Genomic DNA, 14684 nt, shown 5'->3' with positions numbered 1-14684 from the left:
CAGATACTAAGGGTGCAATAAGGAGGAGAGAAAAAAAGGACTGAAATCAGAGATGGGACCCTTGTCATTCAGAATAATGAATAAAGAATGATGAATAATTATTCAAAATCTTCCTGAATAATGAATAAAGATTTATTTATAAATCAGAAATATTTTGAATAAAGAATAAATCATTCATTATTTTCAATCATTATTCTTCACTCATTAGTCAAGAATAACTGAATAATTTCACTGCTCAAAGGAAATGGGTACGGAATACTCTAATTGGCAACGATTGTGGCAACTACAAATAAAACGTACATGGTAATAAACTACTTGTAATTATTTTTATAAGTTACAAGTAACGAGTTTAGATAAAAAGTGATTATGATTACATGGAATCACAACAAGACGCGATAACTGGTATATGGTTACAAGTTACCGAAATCTTTTTTTTTAAGCAATCAATGTAATCAATATGTACGATTATCAGCAGACATTTTTACCAGCAATCATAGAATAATTGTAAAAATAGTTACTGCGTGAATACATAAATATGTTGTACTTACATGAGAACTTAACTATGCTGTTTATTTAAGCGTATATATATGCAAGAACGATTACTGTACATAAATGCTTGCATGAATAAGTAAAAAAAGTTGAATACCTACATGCATTGTATATCCGTATATAATATATAGTACGTAGTATATCCGTGCATATGCGCATTGTATGTTCAATGGTACATGCATACGTAAGTAGGGCACACAATGTTTCCTATAATAACTAGCTTCAAAACTTCCTATAAATTTTTCAATATCTAATTTTTTTTATCTCAACCAGTGTAAGCATTTCTAGAATATACGCAGAGGGTATTATTTACAAAAACTTAGTTTAAATTAATTTTTTCTGTCAGTAATTTGTTTTTCCCAAGAAAATCTGTCATTTTCCTGGCTACTTTTTTTTAGTGGTTTATAACAAAAATAGATAGATTCAGCAATCAATATCTTATGTTAATAGATTGATTAGATACCCTCCTATATGAACATGTCGTGTTGCATGAATAAAGAACCAATTTTCTGGTTCAAAATCTGTTTCAAAAAACTTTTCAAGGTGAGTAGGTTTTTGTGTTGTCATTTTTCTGGCTTCTTGAAACCATTAATAACACAAACTACATAGATTTGTCTGAGTTATTTTAAGCGATCCTGTTGTTTTCTACAGAATATAAACGTCTTAGGCCAAAATATTTAATTAAAGTAAAGTTATATGCTATAAAATGGCGAATTTGTTATTATCCTGGCTGTCATTTTCTTGTCTTATGAATGCCAGGACATTGAAGTGTTACCTGAAATTTTTTTAAACTGCTAATACTGTAAGGAGGGAAAGCAAATATTAACCTAATACCAAGTTTATGTATGATTGTAATATGCTTGGATGTAATCAAAGTTATTTATTTAGTTATTGATTGATTATTATACATAATTTTAGTCTGTACATATCAGCAACAAATTTTTTTAAAATTCTTTCTACAGTGGATAAAAAGAATTAATTTAAGCAATTTATGGTCCATCTAACATAAAGGCTTAAGTTGAGTTGCTTACTATTAACTTAAACTGACTGTTATTTAAACTTCTAAGGTAATATGTCATTTTCCTGGCATTCAAGATTTGGTGAATTCCTATTTTATTTTTTTCCATTATTTTATTACATGCACTCGCAATAACTATATTTTATTATTAATTATATTTTAATTACATGTATTCTTATTCCTGTATTTATGTGCGTATTTTCGTACGTAATTCTATGTTTAAAGGTTTTCATTTAATAAACCAAGCAATAGTGAACTAAACAATACATTTACATATACAATTTATGCATTGTTTTAAAAGTATTCAATTACCTACAATCCTTATTACAATGTAATTAATCCCACTTGAAATTATGATAACATCTGATCGTGTTGTAATCATATATATCATAATTCCTTAAATTTAAGATTACCTGTAATTGTTAGATTATGATAACTTGTAGTTATGATTTCTTGTAGTTTTTCTATATGATTACAAGTAGTCGCGATTGCTTGCAATACCAGGGCTTGATTATTTGTGATTCTGATTATTTGCAATTCTGATTATCTGTAATCAATTTTTGATGCGATTATCAATAATCATTACCGCTTGTAATGAGAAATAATAATTATTTGTTACTGTGATTACTTGTAATCATGATCATTGCAAGTAGTTAATTACTAAGCAATCCTTATCTAAAATTACATTTGAAATCGATTACTATAATCGACGAGCAACTTGCAAGGAAAATAACATAATGCTTGCATTTTTCGCTGGTTATTCAAAATTTTAATCAGAAAAATTAGTCCTGACTAATGAATTTATTCATGAATCATTATTCAAAAATTTGCATACGTTTACATAATGAATGATGAATAAGGACTAAATTGCATATGAATAATCATTCGGAATAAATTTATTCTGACTAAATTTAGTCGTGAATAAAATTTCCTTGAATGATGCCCATCACTGGTTGAAATGCTCCAATTATCCTATATAAGGAATTGTGTAAGATGTATCGGTGTTCATAATAAGGAGAACATTGACCATTATCTCACGAGACACAGATTTTAATTTAGTATGGACATAGGTTTATATCTTGGCCAAAGAATACCTATTGTTCGCCAAGGTTTATATAATACAAATAACTAGGAGACTTTGCCCCCTACTCGCTGGCGCTCGCCAACCCCCGGAACTGCTATTGCAGTTCATTTAGGATTACTTCGCAATCCAATGCTCGCTTTGCTCCCTCATTGGATACGTTCTTAACGTCTAGCTTTTGTATACTTTTTTGAATACTGATGTTCCGAAAACTTTTCACAGTAGAAAATTCTAAACCTGTACATTTCAATATTAATTTGAAATTGCAAACACATATTTTGCTTAATCACACTATTCTAAATTTCAGTTGTTGAGAAAAGTAACTGTTGTAAGTTTTGTTTTAAAGTCTTTCCCACCAGAGGGCTAAAGCCATGTGTTGTAAAACAATATGAAATAGTAGTCTGCCACTGAACGCCGGATGTAAAGCATCGGCTTCGATAAAATAAATGTATGTATTTTTGATTGTTGATGAAGTCCATAATTTTGTGTTTTGATCAGTTTTCAGAAGCAGAACAACTATAAGTTTTTTATTTTATCACAAAAATATAAAATATGTAAAAAACAAAGAAAAGAGTAAGAAAATGAGTATAGTCATAGAAAAAGTTAAAATTATAATATAGTATTTGTCAGTTAAAATATAACTTTTTGTTTAATTCATTGTTAACAATTCAAATTTCTCCGAGGCAATTCTAAACCTTAATTTTGTTCTAAATGTCAGTATTCAGACACACAGCAGAAGTTTAATATGAAGTTCTAAAATGCATATATATATACATATATATATACAAAAAAGGGATCATAGTAATTATATAAGTAAAAATTAAGGTAGTATTGTTAAGTTGAAACACAATGTTTTTAGTTTTGATGTCAGCAATACAATTCAATTTTTCACAAAAATGATTGTTTCCATTATTAAATTCAGTGTCAACAATTCAAATTTTTCTGAGGCAACTCTTAACCTCTAAATATTATTTTTATGTACACATTTCTAAATGTCAGTATTCAACCACAAAACAACTTAAAGTCCTCAAATTTAGCATGAAGTTGTAAAATGTAATGAAAGAGGGTCATAGCAATAATGTAAGTAGAAGTAAAGTTAGTACTGTAAAATTAAAACAATATTTAATCAATGAGCCAAGTTCTTCAAGAAGCAGTTGTAGAAGTAGCTGGATAGAAGTTTTTTTATTTAAAACTTTTTATAGAATTTCTTTAAAAACACAATTGTTAATCTGGGTATTTGGCGATACAACACTTATAGAATTGAAGGATTTGTTACGTCAAGCGCTCAGGTATACAAGCGACTAGGGGAAGGATGATTCCATAATGTTAAATACTTAGAGTTTCGTCGGAAGAGTGAAAATAGGGAAAGAGGGAAATTACACTGAGAATATTGGGGATTTTTTTATTCGCTTCCTTGGCGTATTGGTTAAATTTCAAAGGTTTACCGCATAGAGTTAAGAGTATAAGTAGAGATGGCATTTCCCACCCTCCTATGAGTAGAAACTGAAGTAACTGTCGGCCATCTTGGATTATGCAAAGCATTCATTGTAGCCTATGGTTGCATGGCTAATAAATGGAAGTTTTTAAGTGTCAAACAAAACTTAATTTTTTTATTGCTTTTAGTTTCACGAAAAAAAGCGCCTCATTTATTACTATTTAGTATTTATAAAAATAACATAACTAAAGATTAAATTTAATCATTTTTAGGCCAAATAATCTAATATTTCATGTATGTAGATTTATTTTTTGACACATAAATGAAAAAAAAAATAGTTTAAATTAAAACGCTTTTTATTTTAAACTATTATTTTTTTATTTAATGCTTAAAAAGAAAACTTAAGTTTTTTTGTTAGTTATTTTTTCATGCATTTATTAATTTTAGAAGACAAACTTTCCCTTTCATAAATTATATCCCTCAATTGAAGCAGTCATTTTTTGCTGATTGAATCATAGAAAATAATTGAATTTTAATACTTTAAAAAAAGTTGTAAAAAAAATTTATATTTATTAAAAAATTTGAATTAAAAACTTTATATATTATTATATTTATCTTATATACTTCTTTCATTTAGTAGAATAACACTGAACTTTAAATTCTTTTTCCTCAGTTCATGAAAATGAATTTCTTATTTTATTCTTAAAAAATACACAGACATAAAAGAAAAATAAATAATTTTATTTATTTTTACATTATATACAATCAATTTCCATATTTTTTTAAAGTACTATCAGAGTTTATTAGTCAAGAATAATAATTCTTCACACACAAATATGAATAATATATGTTGGTTATTCGACAGTAAAATATTGCATTAAATGTATTACAAGTGATAAGAATTTAAAAATATACACTTATTTATACACACATTTTAAAGTACACAAAAAACTAAAATTTTAAAAAACGTAACCTTATTGTTAACAATTTTTTCATTCATTTATTAATTTTAGAAGAAAAACTTTCCCTTCATAAATTATATCCCTCTATTGAAGCATTGTCATTATTTTAAAAGAATTGAATTTTAATAAGAGTTGTAAAAAACATTTCATACATTTGTTAAAAAATTTGAATTAATACTTTAATTTGTCACGATCTTGTAAATGGTTTTTGCAATAATATTGAAAAGGATAAATAGCTTAATAATTATTAGAGTAAATTAATATTTAAATTATTTAACAATAAGAGTTTTTGTTCACTAAATTTTTTTTAATCAATGAATCTGTAAGACCATCAAGCAGATTTATTGTTCTATCAATCATATCTTCTGCGAAATGCTCATTACACAATTTACTACACGAAGAAGGTTTCCAATTAACTCGTCTCACAGCTTTGATCCATAACTGTTTACGATTTTCATCTTTAGAAAAACTGCAAATGAAATTCCAACTTAAAAGCATGAACATAAAAATCGTTAATTATATAAGTCTTTCAAAGAACCGAATCAAAAGATTTATAATTAGCAATTATAAACAACGAAATTAAAATTTTGATAATTACAGTTAATCCAGTCGATAATTTCAAAAAATTAAATGCAGTAGCGCAAATAATCCGTTTTCAGTCTATTATGCTCAACTAAAACCCACGACTCCAATATAGATTACCCACAACTGAAACTTTTAATTTATTTCATTAAACTAAATGCATATCAATTATTAATAAAATGCACGAACTGAAGTAGTTCGCAAAATGAGAGTATGGCAGATTTTTGCCAGTTTCTATAGTTCACTGGATTTTCTATTATAAAATTTATGGAAAGGTTTCCACCAAGGTTATAAAAGTGAAAAAAAGTAACAATTTGGGTGGATTTTTTAAATTATGTTTGTGTGTTAAAAGCTCTCAAAAAATTCCATGTCATTCCGTCAGTGCAAGAGTGATCATAAATAAAATAGCAGTTGAATAAAAATCAAATTGTTGACAAACCAGACATTACGATCATATTTTTAAATTCCACTTAATAGCAGAGCAACTGTTTGGAATTACAATTGAAAAAGCAACAGTGCTGATTTTTAATGCTTAGATTACGAAATAATGATCAATAACAGTAAATAACAAAAAAAACACATAAAATTATTTGAGAAACTCTTGATGATAGATTAAATTTCATAAAAGCAAAAAATATTGTAGCAAATAAAATAAATACTTTTAACCATTCCCACTAATTCGAATAACACATGATACTATTGTTTCGTGCTTCCGATAAATCTACCCGATCTATCCAGCGATGAAATAACTTAAATTTACAAGGAATATCTGCGTACACTTATTTACAAAAGCAACCATTTTATTTTTCGTAGAACACATCTAGCACAACATTCTTTTTGTTGCCACTCACACTTTTCATATATACACAGGCGAAAAAATCGTTTTAGTTAATATTTACACTTTAAATGAATGACGTCATCTTATGAGAGTGACGTAACACTCCCACCTTTTGATTATGTGTATTCCAATAATCAAAATAACAAAAAATTTAATATAAATTTAAAATTATGTGTCTAAATATCTTGATGGTATTTTAACAGTTCGGCCACTTCTTGTGGTAACGATGTTTCGTAAGGTACTTGAGAAATTATTATGCTTGTCACCTTTATTTGAAGTTGTGCTTTCGTTTGGAGTTGAACCTTCATTTGGTGTCGAACGTATTTCCAGTGGATAAATCCGCTGCACTGGCCTCAAAAACTCGGTATGTGCTGTTTTAAGTCGAGCCACGCGTATCCTTTTATCTTTACCAGGATAGACGGCAATAACTTTAGCCATCGGCCAGTGTAATCTTCTCTTTAAGCCATTTTCGATTAACACAATCTCGCCAACCTTTAGATCATAATAGTTATTCTTCTTGCGCGGTTGAAGGAGTGTCGCTAGGTATTCGCGGCGAAATCTTCTTCTCAACTGTTCTCTTAACGTCTGTTGATACCTATAGCGTTTTTTAAGATCTATTGTATCCAGCTGATCTAAATCAGGTACTCCCACCGTCGAGATCTCTTGTAAAAACATGGACGGAGAAAGAGGTATTAAGTCATCCAGATCTTCTGAGAGGTATGTGAGAGGTCTTGAATTGATAACGGACTCGCAGTCACACAGAACACTAATCATTTCTTCGTATGAAAGGCATGCTTTCCCCAAAATTTTTCGAAGAATATTTTTTACCAATTTCACCATAATCTCCCAAAAGCCTCCCCACCAGGGAGCAGATGGTGGATTAAATTTCCATTCAAGTTTGTATACTGATGTTTCAGCTTCAATTGACTTCCAATCTAAGGACTGAAGTAGATTCTCAGCTCCTATAAAATTACTCCCGTTGTCACAATAGATGATGTGAGGTCTTCCTCGGCGAGCAATGAATCTTCGTAAACTCAAAAGGAACGCCTTAGTTGAAAGTGACAGCACCAGTTCGAGATGTATTGATCGATAAACGGCACATGTGTAGATGACAATCCAACTTTTCACACCTTCCTTTAAATGAAGAGGTCCGGCAAGATCTATCCCGACCACTTCAAAAAAACAGAAGCTTCTTTAACTCTGTCTTCAGGTAAACCTACGGGAACCGTTTTTATACTTCGTGCATTATATCGTTTGCATCTAACACAGGTTTTGAGGATGCGACGAACTGCTCGACGTCCATTAATAATCCAATAATTTTCTCTTAAATTGGACAGTAAAATTTGCAGTCCAGCATGTAAACATTTCAAATGCTTCTCTTTGATTAGCATATCAACCAACATAAGTTTTTCTGGAAGCAAAATAGGCAATCTAAAATTCTCGGTATCATTTCTCTCTGTCAATTTTGTTTTAATTCTATATATTCCTTTTTCATCTTTGAAGACATTCAATGATTTTAAGCTTTTTATATAATCTGCAGTAAATGCTTCATTTTGAATAACGTTTATAAGTTTGATTTCTGCATTTTCTACTTCAGCCAGAGTTAGTCCACCCTTTTTCCTATCTTTTTCAGACAGTTTGCAATTTTCAAGGAATCTTAGAATCCATCCAACCATTCTGACATTTTTTGTGTAGCTTGAAAAATAAGAAAAAAACTGATTTGTTCCAAGCAAATTTTTACTTATGAGTATGGTTGTTCTTTTTTCTTTTTCCTTGTTGATAACTTGTTCATCAATTATATATTCAGATAGAGGCCAGGTGTTTTCAGGTAATTTCAACCAGGAAGGACCTTCCCACCACCTTGAACTCAATAATTTTGTTACCGAGCAGCCGCGTGATGGTAGATCGGCTGGATTAGAGTGACCGGGAACGTGTCGCCAATTTCCTGATGAAAGAGCACGGATTTCTTTTACTCTATTTCTGACAAACACACTCCATGGCTCATCTTTCTGGATCCATTGTAAAGCAGTTGTAGAATCGGACCAATAATGAATCTTGACATTTTCTATTTCTAAGCTTTTCTTAACGAAATCTGCTAGACGAGTACCAATGCAACAGCTTAGAAGTTCAAGTCTAGGAATAGATACTCTTTTTAAAGGTGCTATTCTTGATTTAGCAAGAAACAATTGTACTGTTGTTTGATATTCTGTCTCACATCTAATGTAAACAACAGCTGCATAGGACAGACCACTAGCGTCGCAAAATACATGAAGACTTAAGCTACTATTTCTCAAAATAGCGTGACGGGGAATTTTCACTATATGCAGTATATTCAGGTCTTCCAACCATTTGAGAAATTTCATTTTTATATCCTCAGAAACTTTTGAATCGCAACCTAATTTTGATTGCCAACTTGTTTGCAATAAAATCTTCGGATATAACATAATTGGACAAGTAAATCCGATTGGATCAAATACTCGATTAGCAAAAGATAACATTACTCTTCTGGTGATAATTTCTGGAGGATCAATGATTGTTCGAGTGTCACAAAACAATACGTCCTCTGATCTGTCCCACAAAAGACCCAACACAGGTGACGGTTCAAATTTTTCAGTTAAGTTTTCTTTCTCTGTAAACTCCCAACCTCGCAGTTCGAATTTTGCTGCAGCCATTAAGTCTGTCGAACACTGAATGAACTCTTTTAACTGTTGTTCAGAATCTACAGACGTGACACAATTGTCGACGTAGAAGGATTTTTTCAGCTTCATAGCCACCTCTTGGACATTGGAGGATTCATACTTGTTCAAATGATGTTGAATAACAGCTCCCAGTAAAAAAGGACTGCAATTTAAACCAAAGACAACTCTGGCGTGTTGAAAAACTTTAACTGTTTTCGCTTCCTTATCCTCCCACCACAGAAATTTTAAATATTTTCTATCGTCTTCATTTACGGATATCTGGAGAAAAGCCTTCCTTATATCTGATATAACTCCAATTTTCTTTTCTCGAAATTCTATTAGTAAGGTAGGGATCATTTTTAACAAGTTTGGTCCTTTCATCAGGTAGTCATTTAACGATAAGTTATCTCTTGTTTTACAAGAAGCGTCAAAAACTGGTCTGACGTTCGTGGTGGAATTGGACTTGAAAACTCCTCTATGAGGAAGATAATGGCCGGTACCTTCGTTTGATTCTTCGATGAAACCTTCTTTTATCCATTCTCCAAAAACTGCATTATAACTATCCAAACGGTTATCCTTGATAAGTTTAGCTGTCATCGTTTTCAATCTTCTGCCCGCAATATCTCTGTTACAAAGCATATCGCTTACATCTTTCACCCATGGAAGACTAATTTCATATCTACCATCTAGGTGTATTTTGACAGTTCTAGAAAAGTGTTCCGTTGCTAGAGCATCGTATTCTTCTGAAGTAATTGTCTCGCAAGGATCAGCTATACCAATTGTTTCCAATTCCCGTAAGTCAGTAACCGAAGTATTTTGAATGAAAAGTGATGTTGAGATAAGCCCAGTGGAACTATAAGTATGGTTTGGTTTTCCCATTACAGTCCAACCAAGGTACGTTTCCATTGCTACCAGTCCGCACTTTAATTGCATGGTTTGACCAGTGTATAGTTTTCCAATATAATCCGCTCCTATCAAAAGTTCGATTTGTTGAGAATCTTTACCTACATCAGAGATATGGACTCCTTTACTTCGTAATTCAGCTAACCAAGGACCATTTTTCAAACTTGGAATATAGCCACAGATTACCTGTTGGTCTAAAACTTGAATTTCGAACTTTTTATTTTTCTTCATATTTCTTATCCACAATGTGTATTTTTTATGTTCTTTTCTGGAACTAGCTCCACCAAAGACTACGTGTGTTAAAGTTTCATATTTGTTGGTCCTCCATCCCATTTCATTTATTGTTGATTTCAGGATGTACGACCGTTGAGATCCTGTATCACATAGTGCTCTAACAGTTTTCCGTTGTCCATTGGCTTCAATAACTACCATAAGGGTTTGCAATAAGACTTCAGGTTGACTTTGATTCGACAAAGTAGTATTTTCTTCAGCTGATGTATCCACAGCCGATGTCTGATTTATTTGGCTCAAGTCTGGGCACATTACAGGCCAATGTCTTTTGTTACAGACAATACATCGAATATTAGCCCTGCAGTGTTTCGAGCGATGTCCCACCTTCAGACATAAAAAACAGGCCTTCTGTTTCTTTATTATTTCCTGTTTCTCATCTAATGATAAATTCTTACCTTTAAAACAATTTTCTGAATTATGTTGTTTCCCGCAAAAAATGCAGTTGCGTTTAAAATGTGGTGCTATTGGCCTATTCTCAGAGAGCAAATCATTTGCAGTAAAAACAGGAGTTGATATTTCGAAATCTTTGTCTCTTTTACGATGCGAAGAGTCATAATTTTTAAAACCAGTTTTCGCCATAGAAATACGTTCTTCGCCTTCGACTTCGGCTCTCAAAAATGTTAATAACTGCGATAATTTATTGCCATAGGAATCACTTGAATCATTTTCCTTAGTAATTACAGGATTTCTCAGCCACACTCTTAATAAATCCTCTGGAATACATGATTCCACAAGCGGAAACAACATTGCTGCGTATTTCTCTTTTGTTACGCCAATAGACTCCAGTGAACGCAGATATGACTCCAATTTATCGTAAAGTTGCATTATGTTCATCTTTGCTTTTGTGTTCATTACATTTTTCACCACTAAATTTAATAATTCTCTTACGTAATATTCGACGAGGAGTTCTTCTCGCCCAAATCTCGTTTTTAAACTTTCTACCACTTTGGCATAATTATCAGCAGACGGCGGATAACTGTCCACAATTTCCCTTGCTCTACTCCCGACAACCATGCATTGAATGAGATATTGGAATTTGTCCTCATCACTCATACATTCATCATCATGGATTCGACTAAATTGGCTCCAAAAACTTAACCAATCCTTGACTTCCCCACTAAATTTAACTAATTCTATTTTGGGAAGCTTTAATTTTGTCTTTTCAGCCGCCACAGACAAAGCGGTTTCGGGAAATGTGAGAAATTTTTCCAAATATATTTTCACTTCAATACGAATTGCATCAGTTTTTTCCTTGTACTCTTCAATTTTATCGTATTCTTCAGATAAGTTTTCTGATTTGGCGTCAACTAATAATTTATAGATTTCTTCATCTAATAATGCCAAATCGTTTGCAATACGTTCAAAAGATGAAAATTTAATTTCAATATCTTTACGAGTACTTTTATTTTCCTTACACATCGCCAATAACTGATTATAACGTTTTGTAAATGTTCCACGAACAGGAATTCGTTTGGCGATAAGAGAATCCATAATTACAGTCGCCAATTAATATTGCAAATGAAAACTAACCTTTAAAATCCGGGTCACCACAATGTTTCGTGCTTCCGATAAATCTACCCGATCTATCCAGCGATGAAATAACTTAAATTTACAAGGAATATCTGCGTACACTTATTTACAAAAGCAACCATTTTATTTTTCGTAGAACACATCTAGCACAACATTCTTTTTGTTGCCACTCACACTTTTCATATATACACAGGCGAAAAAATCGTTTTAGTTAATATTTACACTTTAAATGAATGACGTCATCTTATGAGAGTGACGTAACAACTATAATTATGCCATATTAATTGTCAATTAAGCAGTATAAAAGTAAACGAAATCACATTATCACATCTGCAATTAGTTTTATAGTTTTGATATTCTATAAGCCACTTAGAAATTCTATTTTGATTCACTTCAATAAAAATTGAAAAGAATCAACGTTGGGTTTGAAATGAATAGCTAATAGTTAAGAAGAAGAAAAAAAATCTTTAGTCTTCTGACATTAAAGATACAGTTTATTGTAAGAACAGAATTTAAAAATACTAAATTAGAAAATGATTAAGATAATTGAATTTACACTTACCTATGAAATGTAATTCCAGGCATTTTCTTTGTCCATCGATTCGTACAGCCGTATGCAAAGCAGTTCGTCATTTTTACAAGCAAAATATAATTAAATTCATAGTTTAAAAGGTAAGATAAAGAAAATCGTTAACGAGAAATAAAAATAACATTGATCAGCAAGTTCTACGTGCAGCATTCGAATGTTTTGCATAAACCAATATGGCCGACCGGTTACAGTGATGGCTTCACTGTTACTTTCTCATGTCAACTCTACCTATACTCTTTACTCTATGGTTTACCGTCACCGTTCGCATTTGTTTTTATGTTTATTTTCTGCGACGTTTGCTGTCATTTTCGAACACGTATAAAATATGTTAATTGTTGAATTTTTTCGTTTTGTCTTTGCTTTTATTATTGTTATCTGTTTTGCTTTTGTTTTTAATTTTTTTTTTACTTTAAAGTTAGTTAGATCTTTATATATGTATGTTGCCGGCATTGTATAGAATACTGGATGTTTTCAGGCAAAGTATGAAATGTGAGAATTATACCGGGCAATGGTACTTGACCTTAAAAAGCATCAGTGTAGGGTATACCGGGCAAATACATACCGGACAATGGCACTGAACCTTAAAAAAACATCAGTGTAGGGTATACCGGGCAAATATATACCGGGCAGTGGCACTTGAGCATAAAAAAACATCAGTGTAGCGTATACCGGGCAATGGTACTTGACCTTAAAAAAACATCAGTGTAGCGTATACCGGGCAATGGCACATGACCTTAAAAAACATCAGTGTAGGGTATACCGGGCAGTGGCACATATACTAGGTCTAGTTGACTAGACTTTTGATAAATGTCTGAAATATATACAAGGTCTAGTTAAGTGCCACTGCCCGGTATACATTTGCCCGGTATACCCTACACTGATGTTTTTTTAAGGTCAAGTGCCATTGCCCGGTATATATTTGCCCGGCATACCCGACACTGATGTTTTTTTAAGGTCAAGTGCCACTGCCCGGTTTATACACGGAACTCTTTTCACGATCCCCCCCTCACGCTCCTCCAACATGTACAGAATTGCTTGAACAGCGACCGATAATTGTCAACAGTACTGAGGTACGTACCTCTCTGCATAAAAAACGTTCCTTGAAGATAAAAAAAAAAATCAAATCTGACTGTCTTCTCTGTAAAGCCTAATAATCAATTCTTTCTTTTTTGATGACCCTATAGGGTCATCATAATTATAATTAACTATAACTATAGTTAAGTTTTTTTTGTTTTTGTTTCAGAAAATCCGGCCAAAGCTTGACTTCCAATGTTGGCGCTAAAATAAGGCGATATTTTGCTAAGCTAAAGCTCTCACCACCAACGTTTTCCCGATATCGAGCTCATTTTTCCCTTTCTAAATTTTCTAAGTCCGTTTGTATTATGGAATCGTCCTGTCCCTAGTCGCTTGTCTCTGACATCATAATTTTGATCTAGTTGCGCTTCTATGTCATTTTGATTTATGTTGCTAAGTTAACTTTCAAAAAATTCTATGGCTGGCAACAGCATTTTTATCTTTTAAGTTGTTTATTTTTATTTCTTTTAGAATTCGTAATTTTTTTAGCGAAATGTTTTTTAACCGAACAGAATTCTTTGCCGACTGTTTTCTCTATAAATGAAGAAAATAAAGTAAATATTTAAGTGTTGTGAAAAGAATCTTATTTAGTTGTACAAAGTACTTCTTTAAAAATGAAAACTGTTGCCACCAGCGGAAAAGAAATACAGCCAAAATTTGGGAGCCACGTAAAAGAATTATATATAATAGATTATTCTTTCAATGTGAAACACATTCAAACAGTTGAAAGATTGTATGATATCAACCTTCGTCAAATTAAAATCTGCACAATTTTGGAAATATTCTACCAAATGAGGAGATTTTTTTAAAATATCTATACTTATTCTAGGAGGAAGTTCCTATTTTAGTCTGTATTTAAATGTATAACATTCATTTATGTTGCTAAATCAATTCATTTACAAGATGCTCGGTGAATAAATTATCCAAGTGGCACTATTTGAGTACTTTTCGAGTGGAAGAACAAGGCAAGTTCGCTTGGCAACACACACAAATAGTCGACAAACAACTTTAGAAAATCATTCACTTGGCATCGAAGGCAAAGGAGTGGGAAGTTCGGTGGAGTATTGATGAAAATAGAATGCTTAAAACATTAACTTCCATGCGTAAAATCTTTTACGTACCAATAATTAAAAATTAGAATGAAATAAAAATCG

At 31.7% G+C, this 14684-nt stretch overlaps 1 protein-coding gene across 1 annotated transcript; it reads right to left on the bottom strand.

The window, feature by feature from the left end:
* Positions 1–5086: 5086 nt before the first annotated feature.
* On the bottom strand, positions 5087–12724 carry LOC147805170 (THAP domain-containing protein 1-like). Its single transcript, XM_087150752.1, has 2 exons — positions 12430–12724; positions 5087–5514 (listed from the first exon to the last, which is right to left on the bottom strand). The coding sequence occupies exons 1-2, from the start codon at positions 12498–12500 to the stop codon at positions 5319–5321; spliced, it is 267 nt and encodes an 88-aa protein (XP_087006878.1). The 5' UTR covers positions 12501–12724; the 3' UTR covers positions 5087–5318.
* Between the last annotated feature and the right edge of the window lie 1960 nt (positions 12725–14684).

Source organism: Parasteatoda tepidariorum, chromosome 9, assembly GCF_982258835.1.
Source record: "Parasteatoda tepidariorum strain Cologne lab strain chromosome 9, Ptep-v5.0, whole genome shotgun sequence".
Lineage (NCBI taxonomy): Eukaryota > Metazoa > Arthropoda > Arachnida > Araneae > Theridiidae > Parasteatoda > Parasteatoda tepidariorum.
The sequence above is the reverse complement of the archived record's forward strand: the minus strand, read 5'-3'. Positions and strand labels throughout refer to the sequence as shown.